The sequence below is a fragment of the Nelusetta ayraudi genome, unplaced genomic scaffold, assembly GCF_046127955.1.
Source record: "Nelusetta ayraudi isolate G7.1 ecotype Tasmania unplaced genomic scaffold, CSIRO-AGI_Nayr_v1 ptg000034l, whole genome shotgun sequence".
NCBI classification, from domain to species: Eukaryota; Metazoa; Chordata; class Actinopteri; order Tetraodontiformes; family Monacanthidae; genus Nelusetta; species Nelusetta ayraudi.
The window spans coordinates 4,065,001-4,080,021 of record NW_027466084.1 but is presented as its reverse complement, the minus strand read 5'-3'; the positions used below and the strand labels follow the sequence as shown (position 1 = coordinate 4,080,021).

Sequence of the window (15,021 nt, the reverse complement as noted above, 5' to 3'; positions counted from 1 at the left end):
ACATGTTGAGCAATGTATCAACAAGTTTTAAATGTTTTTTCACTATTATTTTTTGTCACACAAACCTTTCGCACCACTAAGTCAAAGATAACCTAAGCAAAATTGCCAAGTACAGTATGCATTCATTCCTGCACTGGTTGAGTCGGTAGAAGGTTCATTTTTTGTGCGTTTTTTTTTTAATCATTGTCCGATGACTTGGAGCAGGATTGTAAAAGCGTATCAAGATTGGAAAGAGTGTGAGGTTCAAGGTTCAAGGCTAAAATGCGTTTATTTGTCATTATGTGCACATAACGAAATTTCCTTTTGAGGAAGTTCTCTGCTTAAAGAACTGATATGATAATAATAATAATAATATTACAATTCCCTCCATTTACAGTCACTTTTTCATCCATTTGTGGCTGAAAAGCTTCTCCAGGCAGCTTGGCAGATGGAAGACATCTACAGCTCCACTGTTTACATCCCTCAGCTATGGTATGCAGACATGGCAGAAAACGCGGAGAAGGATTTTTTTGAACCCCCCCCCCCCCAGCACACCCCACCTCCCACACACACACACACACACACACACACACACACACACTTTTTCAAGGCAGGGGGTTGGCTCAGCCTTTGTAACTGCTCCTTGGAAAAACAACCGCTTTCCTAGAAAGTTCAGCCGTCACTGTGGGCCAAACCCCCCCCCCCCCAGAAAAATATGGAGCGTTTCCGAGAAACGATCAAACTTGTGGGATCGCAGAGAGGAAAGAAGAAGCATTGCTGTGAATACGTGACGTGGACGTACTCTTTCAGTCTTAATTCAGAGAGATTTTCCCCTCAGTGTTTGTAACTGGACCGCTGAATGGTCCAATCTCTTGGCTGCTTTGTGTTGGGGTGACTGCAAGTTCAGGTTGGCAGCTTCACGTGTGGACAGTCTGCTATGACAGAAATGCCTTTCATAAATTCCTTCTTAATTTTCATTACGCGCTGTTAATGGGGTGGGCCGACTCGTTGGCTGGTGGGGCCACAGTGGGTTCTAAAATGTGACAGAGGAGCCCGGAGCAGCAGCAGATGGATGGCGTGTTTTGGTGAGCCACCTCACAGGAGGAAAAAAATATATCATGGGATCTGTAAAAAAAACAAACATGGGTTTAATCGGTGCAAGTAAACAAAGTATTTTGGCGGCGGCAGGAGCTCCTCTGGGGGGACCATTCGAATATTTGACACTTTGACTACTCTGCCGCCTGTCAGCCTGGATCACTGTCGACTCATTCATCCTGTTGCTGCCACACAGTGCATTTTGGGTTCGCGTAGACTACACAAAATCCCCAAAAGCCCCCTTCTGCCCATCCCACCCCTACGAATCCATCGGCCTCATTAATCAATAATGTAAACGCAGAGGTTGGTTGTCTCACACAGGTTGGATTGCGGTCACCTTCACAGGATATTGGAATAAAGGCAGCTGAAGTTACTGAAACTTCAATATGAAACAGCTTCAGATTTTGTTTTCTTTTTGTGTTATTTTTGTCTCACTTTTTATTGTATACTTTGCTCTTAACCTCTGTTATACTATAGTTTACTTCTTTGCATGTCTTTTATTTTATTACACTAGTTCCCTTGTCAAGCTGCTGTAAATGTGAATTTCTCATCTATCTCTCTATCTCTCTATCTCTCTATAACGGCACCACCTCACTTGGCCTCAGAGTCAGAGAAAAATGAAAAAGCAGGCAACATTTCCATTTTGTTAGCCGTGTGTGTTTCTTCATATTTTAAGTACTGCTTTCATTGCCCTACAAAGGAAACAATTAGACTAAATTACACTCAGTGTGGAACTGAGTAACTGGATACACTATATTCACATACCACTAAGGTAAGATTATTATGTGTATACCACTTACAACAGATCTCTGTTAATTGTGTGACTCAGCTTTATTTATCAACACTTCCAGAACCGAGGCTTCGATGTCCTACAACATAGAAGTGAAAAGAAAATCACACTTTACACAAGAACGATGGCATACTTTTACAGACTGCAACTAGTTGGCCTGTATTTTACAGTATAGACTGGTCTTTTTTTTTTTTTTCCAAGTTCAAGGCCTACCATTTCCCAAAACATGAAGGTATAGCTGCAGGTCACGTGACTCTACACAAACAAACAGGTGCTCAGTCCCTGAACCACTGACCTTCGGTCAGACAGGAAGATTGTTGCATTACTCACCATAAGTACCATAATATTTGACTTGATTTCAACCCTGGTGCTCAGTCCACTCACACTCACACCACATCACTGTCACTGTGACGTGCACAACGACAGACAGTCAATGATTTTTTTTTTTTTTTTTTTTACAGCCAAAACAGTGTGGCAGCGTTTCTAAGCCGGCTACCTTGCAGAACTCTTGTTTACTTCTCTGTTACCAATTCCTCTTTGTTTGATCCACACCCACCTCAGCCTCATGATCATCTCCGCTCCGCCTTAGCCAACACCTCCAATTTCCTCCTTACGTCCGCTGGATTTTACAAACATGAAAGTGATTTTGCTGCTCAGCATCAATATTGCTATGAGGCTAGATTGCCTCCCATTTTATATAGCAAAATAGACATTTTACCTGGAGCTGGTAGAGGCTGGAGAGTGGCTGGAGGGCCGGGTGTGAGCCGTTGGAGGTGGGCAGGTGCAGGGATTTTTCCCGGGGCAATCCCTGCACCGAGCACTCAAGCTCCTTGAGATCAGAGGGTTGCAGCAGAGAATAGCCACCAGAACCATCAGTGAGGCCGCAGAAAAAGCCTCTAGGTGGCTGTTCAGTATAGTATAGCATAGTTTAGTATATATAGTATAGTATAGATCCAGTGTAGCGCTGTTCGGACACAAATCGGGGACCGATTGGCCCTGGTTGGGCCGCCCAGGTGAGGATGTACGATAATCTGAGACCCGAAACCCCCCACGCCCCTGGGTTCATCACTGAGGATGTCGTCCAAGCTGCAACGGTTGGGTGTATGAGATAACTACCTATCTTGTAACAGGGATTAGACAGGGATTAGAGAAAAATCATAACATTTTCATGTGACGTGCCGACTGATTGGATTGATGTTTATGATTGGATCATACTTAAACATGTTCAAACTCCCAAGAAGTCCATCCAACTGCCTATAACTCATCTAAAGTGTAGACAAAGAAAAAGGATTGTGTGGATTGTTGTGAAGTTCTATTCCCCTTTAACAACCACACAAAGAAAAAAAACTATGAAGAAATTGTTTGCATTTGTCCTTTCACTTGGGTCACTACTAAAAAAAAAAAAAAATCATATACATGATTTTTTTAGTAGTGACCCAAATGAAAGGACAAATGCAAAGTGACGCTCAAAGTATATGTATATATTTATAAATGTATAAATATATACATATACTTTTTTTCCTTCTTTGCATGCCATAAGAATTTTCTAGTTTTTACGCATCTATTACCTATTGAATGTATTTTGCTATAATTTTACTAAGAATTTTTTATTTGACACTGCGGGTGTCTGAACGATCAACGGTATAAGCAGAAGAAATTGTGTTAGGGCTCCCCCTAGGGGACATTTCCCCACACATTTTTTTTTTTTTTTAACAGTTAACCGGAAATTACGTTGCCAGCTTCTTACATGCGCACGCAGTAAGAATGTGTGTTGTTCCCCTCAGTAGCCTGTGTTGAAGTTTAACACAATATTAGGCTGCCGCTCTCCCGAGAAACGATGTCGAACGATTCGCAACTAAAAATCAACCCTCGCTTCGCTCAGAAGTATGACAGATACCGACAGAAAGAGGAGCTACAGAGGCGTAAGTGACGCTAGCTGCTAGCAAACTGTGGCTAAGTCCAAGTCCAACGTGGGAGAGGAGACCTGTTGGCTTTAAGTTGTTATGACGATTGTTGTTGTTTTTGTATTTGTTTGGTTTTTGATTTTTTTTTTTTTTCCCCCACGAGTGTAATGTTTTTCGTTCTGTGTCGTTGTTCAGTCAAGGACCGATACGGAGACCGAGCCAATGACAGCGGGTCCGAATCGTCCGAGTCGAGCTCCGATGACAGTGAAGTGGTCAGCGTGCAGCGTGCTCCCTCATTCCTCCTGTTCACTGTGTCAGCAGGGAGAAGCCGTGTATAACGACCCCTGCCATTCTCTTACAGGAACTGGACCCTTCTTTGGAAAGGGACTTTTATCGAACCCTGTCTCTGCTGAAGAAGAAGGACCCTAAAATCTACCAAACGGATGCCACGTTCTACGCAGAAGGTGCCAGAGTTCAGTGTGTTTGGTTGTTGCCGTCCCAGTGACTGGAAACGCCCAGTTTCTTACCTCGTTTTTTTTTTTATTTATTTTTTTTTTATAAATGTCTTCCTTCAGAAGTGGACGGAGAGGAGAAGCCCTCGACCTCCAAGACCGCTGTGAAGCCCATGTACCTCAAGGACTACGAACGTAAAGTCATTCTGGAAAGGGGAGGGTAAGTGACGCTCAACCTCCTCCTACTGATGGCAGCAGCAGCAGCAGCAGCAGCAGCAGCCAGTGTTTCTCACACTTATTATTAGGGATTCCCCAGTGTTGGCGAGTAATCTATTACTGAGTAATCCACTACTGTACATTAAACTACTTTTTTGAGTAACGGAGTAATGTAACGGGATCAGTGTGGCAAAACTGATAGTGATATGTCATAATTACTTCATCAAGTAACGATTCCATTACTTTTCCGAAATCTTTTGCAAGCAAACGTTTCAGAAATTTAGAAATTTATTTTTCTGAAATTTCGAAAAACAACCAAAAACAACAATGTCGCAGAGTGGAGATGCGGCCGTGCATGCAGCGTCATTGATATGCGACGCAAGCCAAAACAAGCATGGCGGCGGCAAAAGAGGAAAACAGCGATTGCGTTTGATAGCTGGAAATACAAACATCGTCGTCTCAATCCAAGAATATTGTGGGCCGTTGTACGTTATTGCAGGAAACAAGACGGCAATATTTGGAATTGCGAAATTTGCACTTTAATAAAGTTCATTCCATTCCAATTAGATTCATTTTAAAGGAGTAATTAGTAATCAATAGTTGGATTACTGTGATGGAGTAATCCCAACAACACTGTTAGGGACGCACAGATACCAATACCGGTTGAGTACTCTCCTTGTAAAGTACGTACTGAGACTGCGACACCGATAGCAGTTGTATATGTGTGCACATGTTGATTTTGTTAAATGTGGGTTTGTACAGCAGTGAAATCTGTTCTAGAAAAACATGCTTGGGGATGTTGTTCAAATAACAGAACATCTGTGAGGGAAAAAAATGGAAGTAATTGCACAATGTGCAATAGCCTTATCAAGTATTCAGTACGCAGTATCGCTATCGGTGAGTACCGAAACGCAAGTACTCGTCCTCCACTGGTTCTGTAAAAAACATGGTATCAGTGCATCCCTGCTCACTATACTATGTATGTTTTTTTGTGCCTGCTGACTTGCACTTATGTATAAAAGGACTGGCACAATCTTGTTGTTATTAACTTACAGTTGAGGAAGTGTGGTTGCTGGAAGCTCTAATATTTGACTGACATTGAGCTTTGACACTTTTGGTCGTATATGCCTTCTGACTAGTTGGAATTTATTTAATAAATTCATCCTACAGTGTCGACTGTGGTAATAATGATAATGCTTGAGAATATTTTTTAACATTAAACTATAAGAATGTTTTATATATGTTAGTAGGAATACACAAGGACCTTGACTGAATTCACAACCTGTTTGTTTTGTAGCAAATATGAAGAGGATGACAGTGACGATGAGGAGGTTGCCAAGAGGATGGAGGTAGCTCTAGCTTCCAGGTAGCATTGTCCCCACCTTCAGTGGCAGCGATCTCATTAATCTGCGCCCTGTTTCTTCCAGAGAGCTGCCTCTCCCAGCTACATTCAGGAGCAGAAAGCACTGAAGGAAAGGTAAACTTCCCACTTCCTGAACGTGCCAGGGAATGTTTTTTTCTCGAAAGCTAATCGTGCACATCCACATTGTCTTCTTTTATTTTTATTTTTTTTTTAGCTTCCATAAGTTCGTCCAGGACAGCGACGAGGAGGAGGAGGAGGAGGAGGACGACGCCGATGGCGGAGAAGGCGGTGCTGGAAAGGCCCAGCTGCTCACGAGGAGGATCAAAACACAAGAGGAGAAAGTGAGAAGCCGGTTGTTGCGCCTCCTACAGGCGTTGCGACTGTGGAGTAACTTTTGCATGTTGCTCCTAGGATAAAGAAGAGGCAGACTATGTGGAGTGGCTGAAAGGCCAGGCGGAGCTGGAGGGGCCAGAGGAGGTGAAAGACATGGTGAGTTACTGATCAAAAAATATGGATTTGTGCACATGGAACCGGTTTGATAATAACTAAATCAAAAAAATTGTAAATTTATGAATGACATTTAGAATGAAGAATAATTTCTATTTCCGCAGAAATACTTAAGGGACTACTGGAATGATCCGGAGCTGGACGAAAAGGAGTGTTTTCTGAGGGACTACGTCTTGAACAAGGGCTACCTGGAGGAGGACCAAGATGACGAACGGTACCTCGTTTCCTCCACGGCTGTCGATTCTGTTTTTAGCTTTTAGCTGCATGCGAGTCCTTCGTGGTGACGGGGGGGTTCCTGTGGATGTTCTTCGGCCCGCGCAGGATCCCGACGTACGACGAGGTGGTGGAGGACGAGGTGGACGACTCCGAATCGGAAGGGGAAAACTTCTTGGAACGGCAGGAAGACTTTGAGAGGAGCTACAACTTCCGCTTCGAGGAGCCCGACTCCCAGCAGGTCAAGACGTATCCGCGCAACATCGCCACCTCGGTCCGCTCCAAAGACGAGCGCAGGAAACGCAAACGAGAGGAGGTGAAGGAGCGGAAGCAAAAGGTGGGTCGGAATTCACCGTCAAAAAAGTCACTTGCCTACGAAATCCTGGACAGGTTCGTCATTGCAGCGCATCTGCAGTGAAGGGTTTGTCACCGTTGGTCTCAACTTTACATTCTGAGGGAACGAATTCACAGCTCCTCTTCCTCCTCCCCTGCGTTTCAACAACATTTTTAGGAGAAAGAGCAAAAGCGGGAGCAGCTCAAGCAGCTGAAGAATCTGAAGCGCAACGAGATCATGGAGAAGTTGAAGAAGCTTCAGGAGCTGACGGGCAACGAGCAGCTGGCCTTCAGCCAGACCGACCTGGAGGGAGAGTTCAATCCACAGCAGCACGATCAGCTCATGCAGGTTGGTGTTGCAGCAGCTGCCTTTCCATGACCCTGACAATTGCGCAAAACCTAAATATCGCGATAACAAAATGCTCATGGAAACGCCTGAATTGCGAAAAACCTAGTAAAAGTATGGCTAAAAGGTTTTTATGCTCTCATGAGGGGCTTCTTCAGACGTATCAATGTGGAGGGAGGTGCAGGTATATCGCAAAAGTCTCATGGAATAACTATTTTTTTTTTTTTTCCGCATTTACGCGTCGCTGGACGTGACGTACGCAGGTCACGTGACCAGTTCACTTCAAGTGGAAATTGCGCGTTATTGCAGCCTTTCCTTTTTATTGCAAGAGGTTGAATTATTAAAACTTAGTTTACAAGAACATTTGGTTCATTTAGTCTTTTACAGTTCAGTGTTAGACCACACAGTTCTACTGTTTAGCGTGAAAAAAAAGAAGAGCTTTTACCTGATTGCCAACCACATGAGAGGTGAAAGTTTTTTTTTCTCATTTGGATATTGGGGAAAAAAGGAGGGGATGACGAGCACACACACACACACACACACACACACTTTCCAGTTAAAAGCTCATTGTGACAAATTGCTTTTTGTTTTGTATTGGCCTTGCATATAAAAGTGTCAGTTGTCACTTGTCAATGTACTATAGGCTGCACGGTCTCTTTTTTACGAATAGCAAAAAAGAGAATTGCACTACTTAATTCAAAATAAATGAAAATATTATTTTTATTTGTTTTTGCTTTTCCATGTGTTGATGTCTTTGTCTTCATATATCTTATATTTAACCACCTTGTTCACAGGTGTCATACATTTGTGTCATATGTCCAATTAGACCAGGTGTTCTTAGTTTGGCTCATTAAGCTCCTGCAGCCATGTGGCCACAGAGAACACTGGCTTGTCACAGTTTGCTGTTTAGAGCTTGATTTAATGCTTTTCTACTTTGCAGAAATTCTTTGGGGATGAATATTATGGAAAAGACGAAGAGGAGAAGCCTCACTTTGATGATGAGTTGGATGAAGCTGAGGGTAAGTTCAATGACTTTTCCCAAACCCCAGTTCTCAGTTGGGAGCGTGAGCCCCAAACCTCTTTTTTTTTTCTTTTTTTTTTTTTTTGTTGGTATTTCCGTTGCTGTTTTCAATGAAAATAATGTTTTTTAAATAACAGCGTGCTATTATTGCATGTAGGTCGACCAACTTCGATAAATGTAGCTTTGACTCTTTGAAATTAAAATTCTTTGTGGCGCCTGAAGATGTGTATTGGAAGGAAGGCTCGGGACAAGTTCTGAATTGCGATTGGGCCAAATTGACAGGACTGGAATGAGTTCCTCGACAAACTCAAGTAACAAATATTTTCCACATTATTTTCTCACCTATTCAGCTTCGCCCTGGGCTCTCAGCTAAATCATTTGCATGACGCAGAGAAGCAAACGTGTTGGTTTTGAGGCAGTAGGCTGAGTAACCATGAGACAATGATGCGATGGCCTGTCATGTTTTCTGTTTCAGATTTATAAATACTAGTTGATTTAGATCGGTGAATATTGCCGTATTGAGTATTCACAATCTGGTTGTTTGCCGCAGAGCACTGGAACTGGGACACGTGGACGGGTGAGAATCCTGAAGACTATGATGATGAAGGAGGAGAAGAACATGGAGGCGCATATGATGAATCTGGGCTCCACTGTGAAGATGAAGACTTTATCGTGAGTCAACTCTTTTACTAAAAGCATGCTGGATTTTTTAAGGTCCTTTTCTCTGCTTGAAACCTTTTGGTTTTTTTGGGGGGGATAAAATTAGCTGACAAAGTCTCATTCCATTAAAATAGATGGACGCCGATTACGACCCGAGCCAACCGTCTTCCTCCAAGAAGAGTAAAAAGGAGAGGAAGAAGATGAAGAAAGCCGACATGCCACAAATGGGGAAAAAGAGGAAAAAGTCTCACTTTGCTGAGGTCATCACCAAAAGCAAGCCAGTGTTTGACCCCCGTGAGTGTCGCAGCGAGCGCCTCCTCTTTCCCTCCACTGCGCAGTGACGCGTTGCGTTCAACGTCTGTCTGCCGTCTGTTTGTGTTCAGAGGAGAAGAGCTTTGAGCAGTACCTGGACGAGTACTACAAGCTGGACTATGAGGACATCATCGACGACCAGCCGTGCAGGTTCCGCTACAGACAGGTTCTTCCCAACGACTTTGGCTTGACCACAGACGAGGTGAGCGGCGCGCACGTAGTTGACGCGGTTTCAGCTATTCGGTTTTCGACTGCAGTTTGTGAGCTCTTCAAACCTTTGACAGTCGGGTTTAATCTACACTTTGACCTCATTTCGAACATTGGCTTTATGGCAACGAAGCTGCCATCCTTTACAAAAGCAATTGTTGCCCAGGTTATCTTTAGTAACCTGATGAAGGTTTGTTTTTTTTGTTTTGTTTTGTCTAAAACGTGAATCAAGTTCTCAATGGATCTCAAGGTGAAAGACCTGCAGGAGCTTTGCTCTGCCTCACACTGTCGCAACTTTGCGGCTTCCACCGTCTGTCTTAGTATTAGGAGCCGTTGTCTCAACACTTATTTCAGTCGTGGTCATGTTTACCGTAAATCTCCATGTAAACTTTCTGATGCAGGTGACAAAGTCTATCCTGAATCCTCGTTCTTACCTCCCTGAGATATGGAGTTGTAATAATAATGATGATGATAATAATAATAATAATAATAATACATTTAATTTATAAGCACCTTTCTCAACACTAAAGGGCACTTTACAAAGGTAAAACAAATCCAACAGATAAAAAAAAAACCTAAATAATAATTCAATAAAAATATACATTAAAATCTGCTGCGACAGGACTGTGTTTGGGTAATGTTCCTAAATGGGGCCTTGCAATGTGATTTTAACAAACAGGAAGGGGATCAGTGGATCCTGGTTTCCAGAGCTGCTGTGATGAGTGACGCTGACTGATCTGGTATTGCTCCTCCTGTAGGGGGAGCTCTGACCAGGGATTGATGTCAATGTAATCTTCTCTCTGAGCAGATGACTCAGCTCACGGATGAGCAGCTCTGAATGCGGTGCAGCGCACGTATTTGAATGAGCCGATTGTTTTTTTTTTTCTCCCTCCCCCCCCCAGATCTTAAAAGCGGACGATAAGGAGCTGAACCAGTGGAGCTCTTTGAAGAAGACGTGCATGTTCAGGTATGGGCTCGGCCGCGGACTTCTCTCTCTCTCTCTCTCTCCGAACTCCTCTGCTTCACGATGCCTTACTGTGTCCCGCCACTCTTTGTTGCCTCAGGTCTGACAAAGAGGAGCACATTGATTTAAAGAACTATAAAATCAAGTCTCAAAATGGGATGAAGAAGAGGAAAATTCTCAGCTCGGTGTATTTGGAGTGAGTATGAAGCGTGTGCAAAATGAAACTGGACACCTGATCAACTGTGACGAGTTAATCGTATGTGACACCTGCGTCTGCTGCATCTACAGGGAAGGCGAAGAAACTGTGGAGGCAAAGACCAAGGTGGGGAAGAAGGGAAGGGACCGCCTGAAGAAGGCTAGGAACGACGACGACGACGATGATGGTAGTGATGGTGATGATGATGCTGCTGACTCCATCGCCGACACAAGCGTAGAGGCTGTGGCACAGGCTCTGAGCGCAGCTGGCGGCGAAGCAGCATCAGCAGAAGAGGACGAGATCCTTGTTCCCAAGGAGAGAGCGGCTGAGGAGAGAGCGGCTGAGGAGAGACACACAGCTGGCAAATCTCAACTGAACAGGACAGCCGCAGCAAAATGGCCCAAGAAGAAGCACAAGGCTCACGGCGGACGCCTCACCACAGGGGTGACGATCGGAGGCCGCGAGTTCAGTAGAAACAGACTGAAGGCATACGGTCTGAACCCCAAGAGACTGTTCTTCAGACAGCTGGGCCGGGAGAGACGCAAGGCCCAGAAGAAGGAGGAGAAGCAGAAAAAAAACTAATTGGTGCAATGTGTAACTTTAAATGAAAAAAAAAAAGATTTTTCAAAAAAAATATATAGAATTTTTACAGTGGCGAAATGGTCGCCACAATTTGTCAAGTTTTTTTTTTTTACATTTTGTTTTAAATGCTGTTTAATCACCATTGGATGATTGGGTAGCTGTGTAAGCCATCAACGCCAGCAAGGTTTAAACCAATGACAATAAAGTGGAAGTTGGTTCAAGGTTTGTGTGTCATTGTACATAAATGATGAAAATATAGCGCAGGTGTGTTTTTAAAAAGGGAAATGAGACAATACAGGCTGTATTAATTAAAAGATGGTAAAAGCAACAACATTTCTACATATTTATTTATTTCAAACAGTAAAAAAGACAAAAAGACAAAATAAACAGAAAATAAAAAACAAAGCCAAGCAAATAACGAAAGAACCATGTTTGTCATGTTCGGAAGGGGGTAGGAAGCAGTCCAAACTTATCTTGTCCTTCCTACCCCTGAGCTACAAATATATTCAGGCTAAATTATATGGTATCAGAAAAATAAAAAGCTATAATAGATGGATAGAAATATAGATACAACAGATACAGCCATTCCTGTTGTATCTATACATCTAACCATCCATTAAAAAACACTATAGAGTAGCATGCGCTCTACTGTACGCAGTTATTCCAAAAATGTTGTCTGACTCTTTTACCCCGGTACGATAGATGGCAGAATACACGCTTTACTCTTTTAATTGGGCGAAGAAGATGGAAGTTGAGCGGCGATCTTTTTCTTTTTTTCTTTTTTTTCTCCAACAGAGTTCAACGAAGACCCCACCCCCTACTTGGCTTCCGATTGGGTTAGAAATATGATTGCCGGATGGCACACCATAGTGGCCAATCAGAGGTAACTGTTGCCTGAGTATTGGCCAATCAAGAACAAGTGTTGGGGCAGGTCTTTGCTGAACTCCGTTGCAAAAACAGACGTGACGCGTTGACTCGAGGCGGGCTCAGAGCCGGAATTTGAATTCGGGAAGGATTCGAAAAGGTACTGGCTACTCGATTTCCTAAGAATTTGCTCAGAAACAACAATAAGGTACACAATTCCAACACAATATTTGAGCTTACGCGCTATGTCTTTTTTAGCCTGGCGCGCACGGTCTAAAAAGTTCGAAGCTTAAACCGATCGTTGTAAACAAAGCTAGCTAACTCCCAACAGCGACGGTAACGCACAGTATTTAGCCACCGGGGTGTCAGCGGAAGCGCCCTTGTTGTGAAAGTAGCGCCCGGCCGTTATCAATATTAATTTGTTCTCACATCGTGGCGTGTGACGTGACGTCCATTGAGTTTTTACGATTCTTGCTCCTCATCATTTCTAACGCGAGATTGAAACGTCGGCACTGTTCAGACTGTTTTAGACTAGTGTTTCACCCACTTAGTGAAGTACTACTATACTTGCTCCACCATCACCCCTCAACCTCGTGCAGGTACTGCAGTCAACACAATGTCTCAAGCTGACAAGTTCCAGGACCTGGAGGAGGCTGGAGAGACGCTGATGTGCTTCATCAACAGCAGCCAGAATGACAGACTGAGACACGTCGCCCAAGAACAGCAGGCTCTGTTTGATAAACACAAGGAGACAAAAAAGTTCCTAACGGAGATTTTGAAAGGTTGGTAACCAACACAAAAGTCAACTGCACAGTGATTATTGGAGTGGAAATGATAGTTTATTTATTTATTTATTTATTTTATTTTTACAAACTCACTCCTTTGTCATGGCCAGTGTTGTTAGGATTACTTCATAAAAAGTAATCCAACTACTGATTACTCCTTAAAAAAATAATCTAATTACTTCTTTCACTAATTTGTTTCATAAGTAATCAATGACCAATTACTTTAGTTTAAAAAAAAAGATAAAGTGACAGTTGAGAACGCCTTGTTTCCTGCACATAACGTACAGCGAACCACAATATTCTCTGATTTAGACGAGATGAACTAAAAGTAATGTTTGTATTTCCAGCTACAAATGAACTCGCTGTGTTTTCTTTTGCCACCAGCAAGCTTGTTTTGGTGCTTCATTGCATACCAATGACGTTGCATGCGTCATTGTTTTCTGTTGTTTTTCAAAATTTCAAACAGTTTGTGGATAATAAGACATTTTTAGCTTGCAAAATATTTCAGAAAAGTAGTGGAATCGTTGCTTGATAAAGTAATTATGATATAATTAACAGTTTTACCAGAGTAATCCAATTACATTACTCTGTTACTTTAAAAAAAAAAAAAAAAAAAAGTAGGTTAATTACAGTGGTGGATTACTTAGTAATAGATTACTGGTCATGTCTCAACTGCTGTGCATCCTCAGATGTGGCCCAGGCTGAAGAGAGCGCAGGCCAGAGACTGCTGGACATGGAGGAGCAGAAGAAGCAACGGCAGAGTGAGCTGGAGGACGTGGAGGAACATTTGAGGCAGTGCATGGCCAAAAGCCAAATGACGGACTCAGAGCTGCAGTATCCTTTTAGCCGCATCTGCTGCGACTTAAATAAGTGCATGTGTTTTACGTAAGCGTTCTGATGTGGCTCCGCTTTCCTGCGTCGGCACCCTTAATGCCGTCTCAGATTCCTGCAGCGAGAACTGGAGACGCTGAGGAACGCCGAGCAGGACCTCCAGACTCTTCAGGATGAGGTGGACGAGGACACCACGGAGATCATCCCCTCGGCAGTGTAAGGCTCCCGGGTTTCTGAGTGAAACTGCAAACCCAAAGGACGGAACAGAAATCAGTGTGTGGTGTGTTTGAAATCAACAACAAAAAAAATGGTTGACCTAATTTATTACCAGGGAGATTAATTGAATTAAATTAAATTAATTGACATCCTTTCAGGTGGTAGCAGCGAAGCCCACTGTCCTCCAGTCTGAATCAAAAACATAAATATCCTGCTGTCGTAACTCCAAGGACGGCGAGGACCATCGCTGCTTTCAGCCACAACCCAACTCTAAGCTGTGTGGAGTTCGCATGTTCTCCCTGTGTCTGCGTGGGTTCTCTCCGGGTTCTCCGGGCTTCCTCACACACTCCAAAAACATGCATGTGAGGTCAATTGAACACTCTAAATTGTCCGTAGGTGTGCATGTGAGTGTGAATGGTTGTCTGTCTCTATGTGGCCCTGAGATGAACTGGCGACTTGTCCAGGGTGTCACCCTGCCTTCGCCCTAAGACAGCTGGGAGAGGCTCCAGCAGACCCCCGTGACCCTGAATAGGAATAAGCGGGGATACAAGATGAATGAATGAATGAATTTTTCAGTTGAGTTCAGTTCTTTATTCTTTATTGACCCTCAAGGGGAAATTTGTAGTGCAGTTCAACATACAAGGGGCATTTAAGACAATCAAGACCGTGACATCAACAATCACAACCACAACGACCATGAATAATATAGATAAGATCTAGCTGCCCATAAAAACACACAAAAAAACAACAACAATGCAATTTTGGTGAGATGATCTGTAATAATATTCTGAATTTTACAAATGTTACGCCGGAAGACTGACAGGAGTTTCACTCAATGAGAGGTTTGTGTTATGTGATTCCTTACTGTGGTGGTGGAGGAGAGGGTAATGCTGATCTAGAGGGACTCGATCATGAGATATTCCAGAGTTAATGTGAAGAGAACTCATTCATCCACAGTGGTTTGCTGCCAGTCAAACAAAACATTTTAAGAAGTGAAAATACATGTATGAAATACATCTTTAACCTCCTCACCTTTTTTTTTTTTTTTCAACAGGTATGTGTCCCAGGTTTACTACCTCATAACTAAGATCAAGTGGGAATATGACACACAACCCAACATCTTGAAAGGAGGTACGGCTTTATAAAATATTTGCTCTCTCTCTCTCTCCCTTCATGGTCCCCCCC

General features: G+C 43.1%; 2 protein-coding genes and 1 non-coding gene across 3 annotated transcripts in view; all 3 read left to right on the top strand.

Moving 5' to 3' along the window:
- The first annotated feature begins 3,594 nt into the window (after positions 1-3,594).
- Positions 3,595-11,361, top strand: kri1 (KRI1 homolog). Its single transcript, XM_076032565.1, has 18 exons — positions 3,595-3,786; positions 3,964-4,040; positions 4,130-4,232; positions 4,344-4,440; positions 5,734-5,785; positions 5,864-5,913; positions 6,014-6,140; positions 6,211-6,288; positions 6,411-6,520; positions 6,628-6,856; positions 7,031-7,201; positions 8,139-8,217; positions 8,770-8,891; positions 9,014-9,173; positions 9,263-9,393; positions 10,301-10,365; positions 10,463-10,558; positions 10,651-11,361. The coding sequence occupies exons 1-18, from the start codon at positions 3,702-3,704 to the stop codon at positions 11,138-11,140; spliced, it is 2,322 nt and encodes a 773-aa protein (XP_075888680.1). The 5' UTR covers positions 3,595-3,701; the 3' UTR covers positions 11,141-11,361.
- Positions 10,109-10,206, top strand: LOC142892543 (Z30 small nucleolar RNA). Its single transcript, XR_012927450.1, has one exon. It is a non-coding gene; the product is annotated as a Z30 small nucleolar RNA (small nucleolar RNA).
- A 669-nt stretch (positions 11,362-12,030) lies between the features above and the next one.
- Positions 12,031-15,021, top strand: part of spc24 (SPC24 component of NDC80 kinetochore complex) — a 3,415-nt gene continuing 424 nt past the window's right edge. The window contains exons 1-5 of the mRNA XM_076032563.1: positions 12,031-12,164; positions 12,604-12,786; positions 13,479-13,623; positions 13,732-13,836; positions 14,891-14,967. Of these exons, the coding sequence (XP_075888678.1) occupies positions 12,621-12,786; positions 13,479-13,623; positions 13,732-13,836; positions 14,891-14,967 (493 nt within the window). The 5' untranslated portion in view covers positions 12,031-12,164; positions 12,604-12,620. The remainder of the gene's footprint in view (positions 12,165-12,603; positions 12,787-13,478; positions 13,624-13,731; positions 13,837-14,890; positions 14,968-15,021) is intronic.

Coding starts and splice junctions, on each gene's coding strand:
- kri1 (XM_076032565.1), top strand. CDS start 3,702: ATGTCGAACGATTCGCAACTAAAAATCAACCCTCGCTTCGCTCAGAAG. Junction 6,521..6,627: donor GAGGACCAAGATGACGAACG/GTACCTCGTTTC, acceptor CGGCCCGCGCAG/GATCCCGACGTACGACGAGG. Junction 10,559..10,650: donor CTCAGCTCGGTGTATTTGGA/GTGAGTATGAAG, acceptor CTGCATCTACAG/GGAAGGCGAAGAAACTGTGG.